The 16,063-nt window shown below is 59.0% G+C and overlaps 1 protein-coding gene across 2 annotated transcripts in view; it reads left to right on the top strand.

The window, feature by feature from the left end:
- The window catches only part of PRKAR1B (protein kinase cAMP-dependent type I regulatory subunit beta), a 125,638-nt gene that overhangs the window by 92,985 nt on the left and 16,590 nt on the right, over positions 1 to 16,063 (top strand). For both annotated transcript variants that reach the window (XM_045542912.1, XM_045542913.1), the window contains exons 8-9: positions 6,086 to 6,146; positions 8,932 to 9,053. In XM_045542912.1, the coding sequence (XP_045398868.1) occupies positions 6,086 to 6,146; positions 8,932 to 9,053 (183 nt within the window). The remainder of the gene's footprint in view (positions 1 to 6,085; positions 6,147 to 8,931; positions 9,054 to 16,063) is intronic.

The raw sequence follows: 16,063 nt of genomic DNA, 5'->3' as shown, positions 1-16,063 counted from the left end.
CGCCTGAGCCGTCTCTGTCCTCTGGCTGCCAGGCACCCAGGGAGGAAGGGCTCAGAGCAGCCAGGCCGCTGAAGTTCCTGGTTCTCTCTGAGTGGCATGGAGCCGCCCCCCGCCCCCCAAGCAAAGCCCATCTGAAAGTGACCCTGTGCCACTGAACACTGAGAGCCACCACTGGCTCGTGGGGCCGTGGGCATGATGGTGAGAACGTGAACTCCATCCCACCTCTGCTCCCTGCCCTGGGGCAGCCTGGGCATCATGTGGCTCTCTGAGCTGCCCTTCTCCAACCCAACATGAGGATGGAGCACAGTGATACATAGTACAGTGCCAAGCACATAGTGGGTGCTCTGTGGATGCCACTTCTGCCCCTTCCAGAGGAGGCGAGATGCTGAGTGTGGGTGGAGATTCAGGGTGACCCTGCTGTTTCCAGGCCAGTGTGGAGCCCGGTGGTGTCAGCATGATTCTGGAGCAAGACTGACCCATCTCCAGTCCCAGCCCCACCCCTGGGTAGCCCAGTGGGCGTGAGCAGGCCACAACCCTGCCCTGAGCCTCTCTCCCCCATAGAGTGGAGGTAGTAATTGGGCTACCCGAAGGGGCTGATGTGAAGATAAAGGAGAGGACCACAGGAGGCGCCTGGTACCCAGTGAGCACTCAGCAGTCTTAGCTGTGCTGTCCTCATCACCTCCTGGGAAGAGGAGGACCTGGGCGTGGTCGGGCTGCCAAGGACTGGTGCTGTCAGCGGTAATTTGCAGAGGCCTCTCACCCCATATCTGATGACAGGGAAGTCATCTGAGGCTGGTACCCCCTGAAACTCCATGGGAAACAGACAAGGGACCTTCTGGGCTAAGGTGGAGATGGCCCCAACAGAGTGGTGGTTAGCAGGCGGGGAGGAGGGAGGAAGAGCTCAGGTCAGAGACACAGAACATGTGCCTAGTTCTGTCACTCCCCTGATAGAGAAATCGAGGCCCAGGGGGAAGAGACTGGTCTAAGAGCTTGGGAAGTTATGGGCAGGCTGGGGCAGGAATTGGAGTGTGCTGACACTCCTGTGAGGCCTCTTCCATTGTGCTCAGTAAGAACTCCCACCACCATCACCATCATCACCAACACCATCACCGTCATCATCAACACCATCACCATCATCATCATCACCACCACCACCGCCATCATCATCACCATCACCATCATTGTTACCATCATAACCCTCACCTCCATCATCATCACCACCATCACCATCACACCATCACCATCACCATCATCACCGCCGCCATCACCATCATCACCATCACCATCACACCATCACCATCACCATCATCACCGCCGCCATCACCATCATCACCATCACCATCACCATCATCACCGCCGCCATCACCATCATCACCATCACCATCACCATCATCACCATCACCATCACCATCACCACCATCACCATCACCAACACCACCACCATCACCAACACCATCACCATCATCATCAACACCATCACCGTCATCATCAACACCATCACCATCATTGTCACCATCATAACCCTCACCTCCATCATCATCACCACCATCACCATCATCACCATCACCATCACCATCACCACCATCATCATCACTGCCATCACTATCACCACCATCACCATCACCACCATCACCATCACCAACACCACCACCATCACCAACACCATCACCATCATCATCAACACCATCACCGTCATCATCAACACCATCACCATCATTGTCACCATCATAACCCTCACCTCCATCATCATCACCACCATCACCATCATCACCATCACCATCACCATCACCACCATCATCATCACTGCCATCACTATCACCACCATCACCATCACCACCATCACCACCACTGCCATCATCACCATCACCATCACCATCACCATCATCACCATCACCATCACCATCACCACCATCACCATCACCACCATCACCATCACCACCACTGCCATCATCACCATCACCATCACCATCACCACCATCACCACCACTGCCATCATCACCATCACCATCACCATCATCACCATCACCACCACTGCCATCATCACCATCATCACCACCATCACCACCATCACCATCACCACCACTGCCATCATCACCATCACCATCACCATCACCACCATCACCATCACCACCATCACCACCATCACCATCACCATCACCATCACCACCATCACCACCATCACCATCACCATCACCATCACCATCATCACTATCACCACCATCACCATCACCATCACCACCATCACCACCATCACCATCACCATCACCATCACCATCACCATCACCACCATCACCATCACCATCACCACCACTGCCATCATCACCATCACCGTCACCGTCAGCAGCAACATGAGGAACACTTGAGACTCAGTCCTTGCGGTCACACAGTGGGGCAGGATTTTTATTATCTCCTGTCACCAGGGTTCCATGATGCAGGTGGCACATCCAAATCCACAGTCTCGGACTTGATGCTGTGCCCACTGTGTCCTCTGCTGCGGCCCGTGAGGGTGGGCGGGGCATCCTCAGAGTCCTCATCCCCATCGGGTGTCAGGCTGGGCTGCGCTTTCACCGGGCTGCAGGCGGGAGGCTCGGCTCGGCTCCAGGAATCTGCGTTTCTGGACATTGAGGGAGACTAGGAGCAAGTGGGGAGGGTCAGGTCAGGGGACAGGAAACAGCCTGTGCCCCCCGGCGTGAGACACGTGGGAAAGGTCAGCTGGCAACTGGGGGCCAGAGTGAGCAACTGTGGAAAAACCCTTGGTTTGGCCCCGTGGAAGCCGCCCGTGCCCTGAGGACGTGCAAGCCAGCCCTCCCCCACTTCATTGCCACTGCATTTTTGTCATATTTTCCAGGGACAGGCATTGGCTTCATGTGCCTTTTGTCCAGCCCGCCCCCCCACCGAGCCCTTTCCCTTCCACAGCAGACCCACCTGCCTCCTCCTCTCCCCTACCCCTGCAGGGGCTCCTGCCCCAGTGACTGCGCATCCTCCGGCAGTGGGGAGGGCGAGGACCTGGGGCTGCCCAGGCTCTGTTCTCCGTGTCCAGGGCACTGCTGGCCACCCCCTCTTTCCCCTCGACAGAGCCCCCTTCAATGCCTTAAAGGGTCCCTTTCTAAAGGCAACCTGGGCACACTTCGTGCACATCCTCTCTCCACTCTCGGAGGTTAGAGCCACAACTCCAGGTTTGCCTCTGTGGTGGCATTGAGACACGAGGAGGGGCCCTGGTGGGTGCGGGCTCTGGGGACGGGCAGGGCAGACCCTGCACCACCACGTACAGTGGGGGACCTCTGGATGCGTCCCTCCAGCGTGCTCACCTCTGCTTCCTCTGCGTCCTTGGCCGTCTGGGCTGTGGACTGTGACAGTGCACCTGCACACCTGAGCACAGCCACTCCCGCTTCCCGCAGGACACGTGGTAAAGGCCACCCAAGGTCTCATTGTGATTTCTACTCTTGGGGAGATAGACAGGCGTCTGGGGCTCCTGCCTGTCAGGAGTCTTAATCCCCACGCTGCATCCCTCTTTTCCCCACCATCCTCTTGCGTTGCTTGGTGAGCTGACAGCCAGGGAGCTGCAGGGTCCGGGGCCGGGGAGGTCCTGCTGCTGCAGGTATACAGGGAGGCAGGGACACGTCCTGGGAGCATCAGTGCCATCTCTGTGGCCAGGCAGGAGGAGTGGCACTCCTGAAGCCAGCGGACATGTGGCAGCTGGGAGAGCCGCAGGGTGGGCGCTATGCAAACCCACCCGCAGGCCCTAGAAGAGCTTATCATCTCCTCGCTTAGGGTTGGGTGGAGCTGGACACAGTAGCTGTCGCTGAGTAACAAATTTTCCCCAAACTCAGTGGCCTGTGGCAGCAACGCAACGTTTGTTGGACAGTTTCTGTGAGTCACGAAGGAAACGGTTTAGAGGTGGCCCTGGCTGGAGCTCTCCTGGGGTAGGGGGAGGTTTGGCAGGTCGAGGGCGGAGGGCGGAGGGTCGTCTCTGCTGGCTGCATGGTGCAGGAAGCTCCGCCCCTCCCGGGAGCCTCTCCGTGGCTGAGAGATCCAGGTGGCAGCCGGGCAGGAGCCACACTGTCTTTTACAATCTCGCTTTGGAAATTTTGAACCGTCATTCCTTAGCGTCCTCCTGGTTGCACAAGTCAGCCTGTCATTGTACGTGTGAACGCCAGGGGCGGGGCTGCCACACCGGGTGCAACAAACACTCAGAATAGCAGGAGCTTAACCCTCAGGGTCATTTTTCACGTTCAAGAGCTCTGGAAGCAGCGCATCTCGGGGGAGGGGGTGCTCTTCTGTGGGGTCGGGGCACCAGGGCTCCCTTACCTCGCTGCTCTTCCTGTTCCCAAGGGCCCGGCAGGGCTGCTGGGGCTCTGGCCATGCTCTCCGCGTGCCAGATGTCGGAAGGAGGAGAGGAGAAAGAAGGGTGTGTTTAGAATTGCACACCCCACCCGTGTGTGAGCTCGGGCTGTCGGACTGCAGGCCCAGGGGGAGGCGCCTTGTAAACCGTGCTCATGGTTTTCCGTGTTGGAGTGTTGCAGGGACGTGTGCAGTAGCACATCAGGAAAGTAAAACACATCCCGCTTGACAGGTGCAGGTGTTGGCACAGCCCTGGGGCTTCCAGAGCCTGGCTGGGTTTTCATTCCTAGTTCCGTGATTACTGCCTTGGGCAATGACTCAGCCCCTCTGAACCTCAGTTTTCTCCCCTGGAAATAAAGATAATGACACATTCACCTCATGGGGTTGTCACAGGCCCACAAAGATGGGGTATCGAAGAGCCTGGGCCCACTCTGATCTGGAGGGTGCTCCCAGCACGGCAGGTGCCCTCCTTCCCTACTCTCTCCACCAAGGTGACAACTGATCGATGGTCACAGAAAAGCTCCATCACTGGCAGATACTGTCTCTCCATCCCACTCACATGCCAAGGGACTCCCTTCTTGAATTCGTGGCCTTCATCAATTGATGAGGCCATTTGAATTTGAACAAAACCTGGCTTGCTTCTTTCCCCGTGGACCGTCTGTTTCTGAATGCACAGCGCTTAATAAACTCACTGGCAAGGCTGCCATGTGCAGTTGTGGAGTTCGCACACTGCACAAAGGCCCAGAACAGAGGGCGAAAGGGGCCGAGATCCAGGCTGCTTTTGACTTACTGGGCTGGGGCTGATGGGCTGGGAGCGGGGCCTCATTCTTGTTTGCACAAGGGCCCATCAGCTTGTGAGATGAGTGCTCCAATGAGGCGTGCCTTTTTTCCTTTTTTTCTGAGACAAGGTCTTGCTCTGTCTCCTGGGCTGGAGTGCAGTGGTGTCATTGTAACTCACTGCAGCCTCAAACTCCTGGGCTCAAGCGATCCTCCTGCCTCAGCTTCCCAAAGAGTTACGACTACAGGCATGAGCCACCGCACTTGGCCAGGGTGCCTTTTTCTAGTCCACATTTCTAATCCTGATGACCAGAATGAATTCTAGTCTAACTCACATAATGCTGACTGGGCCTGTCGCTGGTATTGCATTATTCATCTTGCCTTTACTGGAGCTGCGGGTGGTAGTGGTGGATTTCTTGGCTCTTTTAACTGGGAAGGATGTGGATGGGGCCAGCTTCAGGCACGTCTGGATCCAGGGTCTTAGCTGACGTCAGCTGCACCGTCTCGTCCACATCACATACTCGATCCCCTGTGTTGGCCTTTGTTTCTCTCCAGGTGTGCGTGTGTCTGGGGGCCAGGGCAGCTCTGGGGTGGGTGAGGGACCCTCGCTGTGGGCACACCCAGCATCCACCGTCTCAGCTGTGAGCACCCTCCAGCAGGTAGACATCCAGGTTCGGGGCTCCAGCTGGCTGTGCACACCTCTCGGACCACGCGCTTGCCCATGCCGGATGGGGTCACCTGCTGCCAGCCAGGGCACTGAGAAGGGGGGTGGAGTCTCTCCAGAGGAGGGGCCGGGCATGGGCAGCGTGGCAGCTCACACAGCCCCCTGGCCATCGGAGGGCACTCAGGACTTAGAATGCTACGGGTCTCCCTTTAAGAGTTCAGCGTCATGTGGGGACATCTGGGAGTGTCGGAGGCTTTAGGCACGAAGACCCACCTTCTCCCTGTTCCCCTCTCTCCCCAACAGGGCAGCACGCTGAGAAAACGCAAGATGTACGAAGAGTTCCTGAGCAAGGTCTCCATCCTAGGTCAGTGGCCCCATCTGTCCGTGTTTGTCCTCCTCTGCCTCATTTGGGCACCTGCGGCCACCCAGGCCATTTCCCATTGCCTGCGTAGCAAGTTCCGGGTACCGTGCAGGTTTGGGACACAAACACACACACACGTGCACTCTCACACGCCAGAGCACCGGGCGCTGAAACGTCAGTCCCCCCACCCCAAAGTCATTCATTCACTAGTGCTGCCGCGGTAACAACCGTGGTCTTGTTGCTGCCACAGTGACAGCCGAGACCCTCTTCCTGCACCAGGGGAGGCACTGGTGACCCCGGGGCGGAACCGACGGGTGCTGCAGCTTGGAGCGGGCAGGCCCGGGCTGGCAGCCGTTTCCTTCTGCCGTGTCTTGGCTTTTGTAGGCCTGTCAGACACTCTCCCCGCCTGGCCTCCTGTCCGCCCGTTTTGTTTTCCTTTGATTAATGCGATAGCCACCAAGTGTGACCAGCTTCTCCACGGCCTTCCGGAGAAATAACAAGAAGACTGTAATCCCCTCCTCCCACTCAGTCACCATTAGCCGCACAAAGTCCTTCAAAAAGTAGCTGGTGGGTCAATGCCTCACGGTGGGTTTTGGCAGGCGGGGTGCCTTGGAGGGAGCCCGGAGCTGTGACTTTGGCATTTCTCCCTCGCTGGAAACTTGGCGATGGTGCATTGGTGCCCTGGGGGCGCCCCCGTCTCCTGGTGAACGTTGGTTCGGCCCCCAGGACCAGAAACTCACACCCTCAGCACGGTCTGCACGTAGGGGGTGAACCTGCACAATGACCCCGAGCCCGCACGGCGGGGTCTCCCTTTCTGGGCAGGGTTACTCGCCCTGGCTTTGTCGCGCCCCGTGGCTGCAGGCCGACCTCTGTGCAGTGCTTTCTGGGACACTAGCCTGCGCCTACTCTGCACACCTCCCACGGTGCAGGGTTGGAGACACCTTTCAGAAGAGGGAGTGACCATTAAACGTGGGGCTCCCGCAGCTTCCCACCGTTTCCTATGTGGGATTGGCCACTAGCTCGTGTGTCCTGAGGCAGAGGGGTTCTCAACTGCAGTAAAGAACAGAAATGCCCCCAAATGTTTTGTGTTTCATGAAATGTCCACAGGCTTGAGACATTTAAAAAATTAGGTCAAAAAATTGCCATCTCCCAACATATAGTTTCTTCCTTTTTTTTTTTTTTTTTTTGAGACAGAGTCTTGCTCTGTTGCCCAGACTGGAGTGCCGTGGCATCATCATAGCTCACAGCAACCTCACACTCCGGGGCTCAAGCGATCCTCCTGCCTTAGCCCCCAAGTAGCTGGGACCACAGGCGCTGCCACTGCACCAGGCTATTTTTTTCCATTTTTAGTAGAGACGGGGTCTCACTCTTGCTCAGGCTGGTCTTAAACTCTTGACCTCAAGTGATCCTCTAGCCTCGGCCTCCCAGAGTGCTAGGATTACAGGTATGAGCCATTGCGCTGGGTCCCAACATATAGTTTATTTCTGACAGTTTTCTCCCAAGATTTGTGTTGTTGGGAGATAAAGCTATTGCTAATCTTAATTTTTCAGACCTCAGAATACTACAGATTTTAAATGTAAGGAGAAAAATTTGCTAATCAAATATGTGGAAAGGAACTTCCTAACTGCAGCTGACTTCTAAAATGAAACACCTCTTATCACTGCCCTTGTAAGGAAACCAAGAAACAAAACTGCTCTGGATTCATAGCCAGTCTGATTCTGCCTGCCTTTCCTCCTGAACACAGGCCAATTTTGCTCACAAGTTACCTGCGTTAGGTAGCCGCAGGTGTGTGCTGAGGTGCCACCTGCGGGGACAAAGCTCTGAGCTGTTGAGCACAGACCGGTGCCCTCGCCCATCACCAGGCCCCGGGGTTGGCGGGAGGCATTGTCCTCTGCCAGGCTCCGCGCTGGCAGGAGCTTTTAAGGCGAGAAATCTCCCTCCTAACCTAGATCTAAAATAAACGCTTTGCTGTTCATTTGTAGCTTGTGGCCAGCAAAGTTTCCTTTGCCAAAAAAGAAATAGTTGATCAGGCGATCATTATTTTCTTATGAAATCTCACGTGGTTATTTTTTCTTCCTTCCAAGGGCTAGGAGTGGACAGTGACAGGGAAGGGAAGGCGGGAGAGGGGGGATTATGCATTTGCAGCTGTTAGAGAGAAACCTGGCGTTGCAGGGAGGTGTTTTGACCTGAACAGTGGAAGGTACACTCTGCCTTGACGGCAGAGCACAAATGCGATTCCGCATTCTCGGAGTGGCCCTTGGAGGGCGGCGTGTCTTCTGAATGGGCCATCGCTTCCACCGCTCCGGGTTATTTTAAGGCACTTAGTAGCTGCAGTGCTTAGCGGTGACTCTATTGTGTGCAAAAATATAGGCTGCTCCATTCCGTTGAACATCACAAAAGTATGTTCATATGAACTTAACTTGGATTCAATTTTTGGTCCCTATTATTTGCGTTTTGCCAGCAGTAAGTGGGGAACAGCCTGTCCCCTGCCTTCCCGCCTCCCAAGCTGTGCCCCCTAACCCAGCCGGTCAGAGTCCTGTGCCCCCCCACCCAGCCGATCAGAGTCCTGTGCCCCCCCAACCCAGCTGGTCAGAGTCCCTAGGCCCCACAGGCGCAGGTGCTGGGAGCGGCTTTAGTGACCTCTGCTACTTCCTGCTTCTTCCTTCTCTCTTACGAAGCTGCTATGGTGGTGGTTTCTGAGGATGAGTTTTGGGCAGAGCTGCTGCCTCGTCCTGACCTTGGTGGCGAGGTGCCGCCTGGTGACTCTGTCCTTGTCCTCCTGCCACAGAGTCCCTGGAAAAGTGGGAGCGCCTGACTGTGGCCGACGCGCTGGAGCCCGTCCAGTTTGAAGACGGAGAGAAAATCGTCGTCCAGGGGGAGCCGGGGGACGACTTCTTCATCATCACAGAGGTGGGTCCTGCTCAGGGCGCGGGCGCTGCTTGGGGTGGACCTTCCCTTCTGCTCCTGCCCGACACCTTGTGCCTGCCTCCCCCTGGGTAAGGGCTGGCCCTGTGTCCCCACCCCCCAAGTATGCCCCCATGCCCCCCACGTCCCCCACAACCCCCTCCACCCCCAACCCCCATGCCACCCATAATCCCATACCCCCCACACCCCCATGCCCGTCCTCTACCGAATGTCCCCGTCCCTGTGGATCGCATGGGCAGCGGCTCATACTCTGGCCACTGAAGAGTCCTCTCACCCTCGAGCATCGAGGTTCTCTTGCTAAAATGGTGGTGGCTGCAAAGCCTGCGCGTGTGAGGAAGTCACGTAACCGAGTGTACACGCAGGGGCAGGCAGAACTTGAGCAGCTGGGCGGGTTGTGTCTGTCTGTCTGTCGGCATCCTGGTTGCGGCAGGTACTGCACAGCCTCCCGGCGAGCTGCATGGGGGGAAATGCAGGGATTTAAGTATCTCACCACATTATTTCTGCAACTGCATGCAGATCTACAATAATCACAAAATAAAAATTTTAGTTTTAAAAAGATGGCAGCGATTTCTCTGCCTGAACACATCAGCCACTTTTGCTGTCTCTTGCACCATGGCCCCACAGCGGGGCAGGCGACAGTCGGCTCCGTGGAGTCTTTGGGACGTGCTGGGCTGTGGTCAGAAGGGGCCGCACCCAGCCATCGGGATCGGGGTGAGCAGCAATCGTGGGAAGAGGGCAGGAGGCTGTGGAACCAGTGGCCTGTGTGTGAACTTCTGGCTGTGGGAATCCACACTGTCGGGGACCTGTTTCCAGCGATCGATGCTAGGGCAAACCTGGGCAGCAACCTCACACGAGGGCATGAGCCTCCCCACAGGTGGCCTGGGCACGAGTGAGTGACACTCGTGGCTTCCCTGAGTACGCAGAGCCGAGCGTGGGCCACGTGGTCGGCACGTTTCCCCTTCTTGGGGTCTCTGGGGCAAGGGGGGTCTCACAGTCGCAGGCTATTGAGGCCCATTCTCCAAAGCATGCGTCAGTGTGACGGGGTTTGTGCCACTAATGTCCCACAGCATGGGCAGCAGAGGACGGTGGTGCCGCCGGGAGGGAACGTCTCGTTGCCCTGGGGCTGCTGAGAGGACAAGGAGGTGAGCAGGGGCTCGACCCTGGCGGACGTGCACCCAACTGAACCCCGCTCAGGAGCCGCTTCCTTGGTTTCAAATGGCAACGAAAGCACCGGCAGAATCACTGGGGCCACCGGCATTCCACGAGCCAACACGCGCCCCTCTCTGGGACACACGCTGTAAAATCAGGGTGGCGAGAGTGAGACCCGAGGGTAGAACACACAGATTTCATGTGTGGCCTGTACCTCCGAGTCCTCATCAGCCCTTGCGTGTTAAAAAGGTCCCCTCTTCTCTACAACCCGCCGCACCAGCCTCTTCCCACATGGCCTGCCCATCAGGAAAGATCCGGAAGGCTCTAGAGTACAGCAGGAGAAGTGGCGGGGCAGAGGCCTGGGGGAGCCCCAGGAGATTTCTGCTGTGCTGGAGGAGCTGCCAGACAGGTTTTGAAAGCACCACCTTCATGGAGCTCAGCCGGGGGTGGGTTTGGGGACCCGGAACCTGAGCCACCTCCCTGTCCACATCCCAGCACTGGGAGAGCTCAGAGGCGGCCTGCTGAATGAACGCACGCATGAATGAATGATGCACATCTCCACCCAGACTTTCTAGGAGGCTCCAAAAATATTCCCGGAGGGTCCCCCGCTGGGGAGTAAGTCTCGGTATTCCCCATCTGCAGGGTGGGGACACATTCAGCAGTGACACTTCTTTACAAAGAAAGCAGGAAGAAAGAAAGAATAAAGCCACAGGCAGAACCAGTCACGATGCCGGCCAGCGTTGGAGGCGGCCTCGGTCGGTAGCCTCCACGGGGCGTCAACCCACCTGTTCCAGCGTGGCCCGGCTGTGATTCGGAAGCCCGTGCCCTGAGCTTGCCCGGAGCCTGCCATGCCCGTCGCGTGCCGAAGCCTTTGCGTCAGGGTGGGGTGGAAGTGAGGGCCTGGCGGAGAATCGAAGGCTTTGATCAAAGAACTTAAGGGGCACCGCTGTCCCTTGAGGCTGCGTTTTCATCTTGTTCCACCCTCGTGCTGGTCGGCAAAGGGGGCCTGGGGTCTGCAGGACGTGGCACAGAGCTGTGGGTGCTCCGCACACTCAGCCAAAGCTCCTGCCGTGCAGAGAGGATGGTGGGGTGATGTCCCCACAGGACTGTGGCGCGTGGAGCCTCCAGGGGCACTCCCATGAGCCCAACTAGACAACCCAGTGGGGACGGTCTGTCGCTTCTTGGCTGGCTGGCCTTTGGCCCCCAGAGCAGCCTCCTGCCTCCTCATGCTCTGTAAAAATCCATCCTCTGACTCTGTGCGTCTGACCGTGACAGTGGCCTTGTCGTGGCATCACCCTGGGTATCTTCAGGGCCCAATTTTTCTGGTTGGGAAAATGAAGTTCCTCCAGCCTTCAAGTTATCACAACCGCCCTGAAGTCTGAGACATCACAGGCGGCTGTCGTTCCCGTGGAAACGTGGAATCTCACTCTCCCCACCCGTGGTGCTGGGCTGGCTCTAGCCACGTGCTAGACCAGCGGGCTGCAGCAGCAACGGCTGCAGGGCGTCCGAGGCTGGGGCCTGAGAAGCCACTGCGGACTCTGGGAACCTTGTTATTGGAGCCCAGGGACCCTGTGCTGAGATGCCCCGAGCTCTGGGATCAACAGCAAGAGTGTGCAGTCCTAGACACCCGCCCTCCTGGATGTCTGCAGGAGAGACCCCGAGTGAGAACCCCCTGCTGGTCCCGCCGAGCCGAGAGCTGTGACAGATGATGACAGGTTGTAGCATTAAGTCACTAACTCTGGGAATGGCTTAGTTCCCATCAGTTACTGCCACCAACACAAGCCCGTAAGCAGAGCCCTGTCCTCTCCTAGACAACAGGGCACAGGCGGCGGCTCTCCCGCCACTCCGCTGTCAGCGGAGTTGTTGATATTTTAAAATCGGGAGATTTCACATAAAAATCTGGGTCTCTGACTTTTCTTTAAAAATCTGGTCTCTGGCCGCACTGGACCTGCTCTCCCGATTGGCCCCGGCTGGCGGGAGCTGAGGCTGCTGGGGGTGTAATGTGCCACGGTGAGCCACAGTCCCCACCCGGCCCTCTTGTTCCTCAGCGGGCACTGCAGGCACACGGGGGCTCATGCGTTTTGATGATCTTGAGACGGAGGGAGGAGAAACTCTGGCCAGTGTAGATGTGTCTGTCATTCTCGGGACCAGGCCCCTCCCTGAGGAGTCCAAGGCCACGTGCAGGAAGATCATGAAGCTGTGTGGGAGAGGCCTGGTCAGGGAGTGAGTCTCCCCGGAGCAGGGAAAGGCAGTACCCTCGATGTTCTTGCTCCAGGACGGAGGAGGGTGTCCCCAGAATTGAGCTGGCGCGTCCTGTGAGTCCAGGCTGTGCCAGGTGTTAGGGGAGCCCCATGCACCGTGTGTGCCCCAACACATCCACACCAGGGGGCCACAGAGGCCGAGGATGCGCATGACCCGCGAGCATCAGTCTCAGGCCTCCCCGGCAGCCCTGTGGCCTGCGCTGAGGCAGGGGCATTCACCAGACGTCACATCAAAGAGCCTCGTGGACTTTGAGCGCTGCCTCCCGCGGTGTCTGTGTCCTGCTCTCCCGACTGAGGCTTGACCTTGCTGTGTCCCTGCCGGCTCTGGGGGCCGGGCCCAATTTCTCATGGTGGTTGTCATGGGGGCCTGCTGAGCGGTGTGGTCTGTTAGGAGCTGCTGATTCTGGGGCTCCCGTAGGTGCCCCAGGCAGTGCTGGGCGGGCGCCGGCTGCCCCTCCTAGAGGTCCTTCGCACCTGCCTCCCATGTGGCTTCCAAGAGGGGCTCTGGGGAGGGATTCGGGGCTGGGGACTGTTGCTGGCTTCAGTGGAGGCCTCCCTGCCCAGGCATGGGTGGGGAGAGTGGGGTGGGCGTGTCCACACGAGCAGCTACTGCGCGGCCTCTGGCGCGTCACCCACTGCGGGGAGGGGTGGCTTTCACAACGTTGTGGTCTCCTTGGCAACTTGGGTTCCCCTTTCCTTTGTGATCAACCACGTTGGGTGAGTCATGGTGGGACCCCAGGTTCATGGGGGTCAGAGACTTGGAACTGATGCAACCCCAGAGCTCTAGAGGCTGCTGGCGACTCGGTGTCCCCGGCCTGGCTGGGCCGATGCGGGTGTCAGGCCCGGTGCCAGCCCTGCTTTCCCCTTGCAGAGCTGCCTGACCCGTGGTGGTTCCGCTCACGGTTGCTTTGGTTTCGGTTTTCCTGAAGCAGCGCGTGGAGGAGGCTTCGTGTCCCTTACACAGCCGGTGCCAGCATCCCCCTCTGCCCGGGGCTCTCCCCGCAAGGGCCTGCGGGTCTTCAGTGGCAGCCTGCGGGTGCCTTGGCCACGCCTTGCGGGAAGGAGACTGTTTCCGGGCTGATTTCCCTTGGGTGTGGGGAAGTCCACAGGGGGGCCTGGCGGGGACCCCCCTGCCATGCATAGGTGTGGGGAGTGGCTCCTGCCGCACCTGGTGCACCCTGAACACCTGCCAAGCTGGGGGAGCCAACTCCGCGGTGGGCCGGGCGTCTCAGAGGCCGTGGGGGGAGGCGGCGCTGGCTGCAGGGAGCCCCCTACTGCCCCGTGTATGTGGCCCTGGGGGTCTCTGCAGGAGCAGCGCTCCCCCTGGGGAGGCCGTCTTTCTTCGGCCCCCATCCCTGCGCCTTCGCACCAGCCGCTGATGAGGCCTTGGGAAATATTCCCAGCGGAGTGGATCAGTCCTTCCTCCTGCGGCCTGCAGAGTGGCCGACGCAGAGAGAAAACTCCAGTGGGTCGAGGGGGGCCCTGCAGCCCGCGGCCTGTGCAACTTCTCCTCTCAGGGCCACGCCTGCAGGCAGCCTGGGGTTCCAGGGCTCCCCCGACAGGCCTGGGACAGTGTCCTCGGGCAGGAGGCAGGGGGACCATAGGAGCTGTGGCCGTGTCTGGCAGGGAGGGACGGCACCCCGCCTGGCGGGATAGGGCAGAGCGTGTGGAGGGCGCCAGGCCCGGGAGGCAGGAGGCTGCCCAGCTGTCCCGTCCGAATTCACGTCCCCGGATCGCTCTCTCCAGGAAACTGAGGAGGGTTTGGGCAGGGGGGAGTGCAGGTCTCAGCATGGCTCGAGTTCCCTCCGCGCATTCCGCGATTAGGGCCAGCTTTTCCACTGCGTGCCCCTCCCTGAGACCCCCCCGCGGCCTGGGGGCAGCTGGACCCTGCGAGATGTTTCCCCATAAAAATCCCGAGGCTGAAGTCCCCGTGCTCCCCCATGGGCGGCAGGCCTGGGAGGTGTTGCCATGGGAACGCTAGATTGGATTTATCTCCTTTCTTAGCAAATTAATTTTATGAATGTCCACAATGTTGAAGCAACTGCAAACGCCACGTCTCAAAGCCGCCCTCGGGCCTGGGAACGTTTCCTGCTCCTGGGAGCCGGCTACTCCGGGAGGCGCACGCGGAACCAGGGTGGCAGATGGCTTGGAATCCGGGACCACGTCTGGAGACGCTGGGAAGGAGGTTCCCACAGAGCAGGACTGAGAGCCCTGGCGCCCACGTCTGGCCCTGCTCGGGTCAGCTGCGTGGCCCCTGCGGGGGCTGGGGGCACCTGGGGTGTCGCTCTGTGTTCACGCCTGTGAGGTGTCGTTACTCCCTGTTATTCATCCTTGCCCACTGTTACCCACTGCCCCTGACTGTTTTATTGTCACCTTTTGGTTCCTACAGGTCCCTTTTTGGGGTCGCTGCCTGGGGCAGGTTTTGCAGGAGCTGTGGGGGCCACAGGTATGGCTCAGGCTTCGGCTCTGTGCTGTGCCATCCCCGGAGCTGGAGAGTCACAAGCCCCGGCCTCCCTGGGGGTGCTCTGGGGGAGGGAGGCACCTGGGAAGGACGCCCAGTCCCACTCTCGGTTCAGTGGCAGCCACTGGGGATGTTTTAGGCTTCTTTTTGGAGGAGAGAAACTGTCCGACCCCCTTGCCAAGGGGTCACGCTGGGTCCTGCATGGGGGACAGACTGTGAAGGAAGCCGGCCAGCCCGAGTGGTTGGCGGTCACCCAGGGGACAGCAGGGACCCAGGCTCTGCGGGTGGACAGGCTGCAGCTGTGAGAGGAGGTGACCGACAGATGGGGGAGATGGGGCAGCAGGTTTCAGGCACCCACGTGGGAGTGGAGGTTCTCCAGGTGGAGAAGGCGGGGGTGGGCAGGGTGCCCCAAGGCCAGCAGGGAGGACAGAGGCACAAGCCTGAGGCTTAGGAGCTCCCGGTGGGGAAGGTGGCCGGGCAGGGGGGAGCCCAGACCTCGAGGTGGGCTGGGGGGAGTGTCTCACCCCCTGGAGCTCCTGGACGAGGAGTTTGGAAGGTCACCTGCTTCGTGAGTAAGAACAGGAGCACCTGCCCAGGTGCCTCAAACCCCTCCCAGGAGCCAAATGAGACACTCGCGGAGCTGCTGCATCCGCCGCCCACCCGACGTCGCTCAGCTCCCCAAGAGGCCTCTGGTCGACCTGCCCAGGCCTCGTGTTTGCTCTGTCCTGTCTGGGGACACAGGGTGCCTGAGGCCGTCTGCGCGGCTTGCTGGCCTCTTAGGACCTGAAGCCACAAGAGCTCTCCACCGACCAGCGGGCCCCTCTCGAGAGGTCAGGGCAGGCGAGACTGTGGGTGGTGCCAAACCTTCCCCATCCGGGGGGACTCTCAGAGAGTCTTGAAGGACAGCTTGGCCCGGCCTCTTGGACTCACCTCGTCTAGCAGAAAAGTGAAAACATTCCTTCTGGGCTGGACTGGAAGAAATGCTTTTCCAGAGCCCCAAGACTGGGCGCAGAGCCCTCCCTGGCCCCGCACTGACTCCTTGTGCACTCAGAGGTCTGTGTGGGACAGTGGCGGTTCCCTCCGTGTCTGACCCTGGGGTGGCCCCATCCATGGTGTCACTGGCT

This window comes from Lemur catta, chromosome 2, assembly GCF_020740605.2.
Source record: "Lemur catta isolate mLemCat1 chromosome 2, mLemCat1.pri, whole genome shotgun sequence".
NCBI lineage: Eukaryota > Metazoa > Chordata > Mammalia > Primates > Lemuridae > Lemur > Lemur catta.
This window is presented reverse-complemented; position numbering and strand designations above follow the sequence as displayed.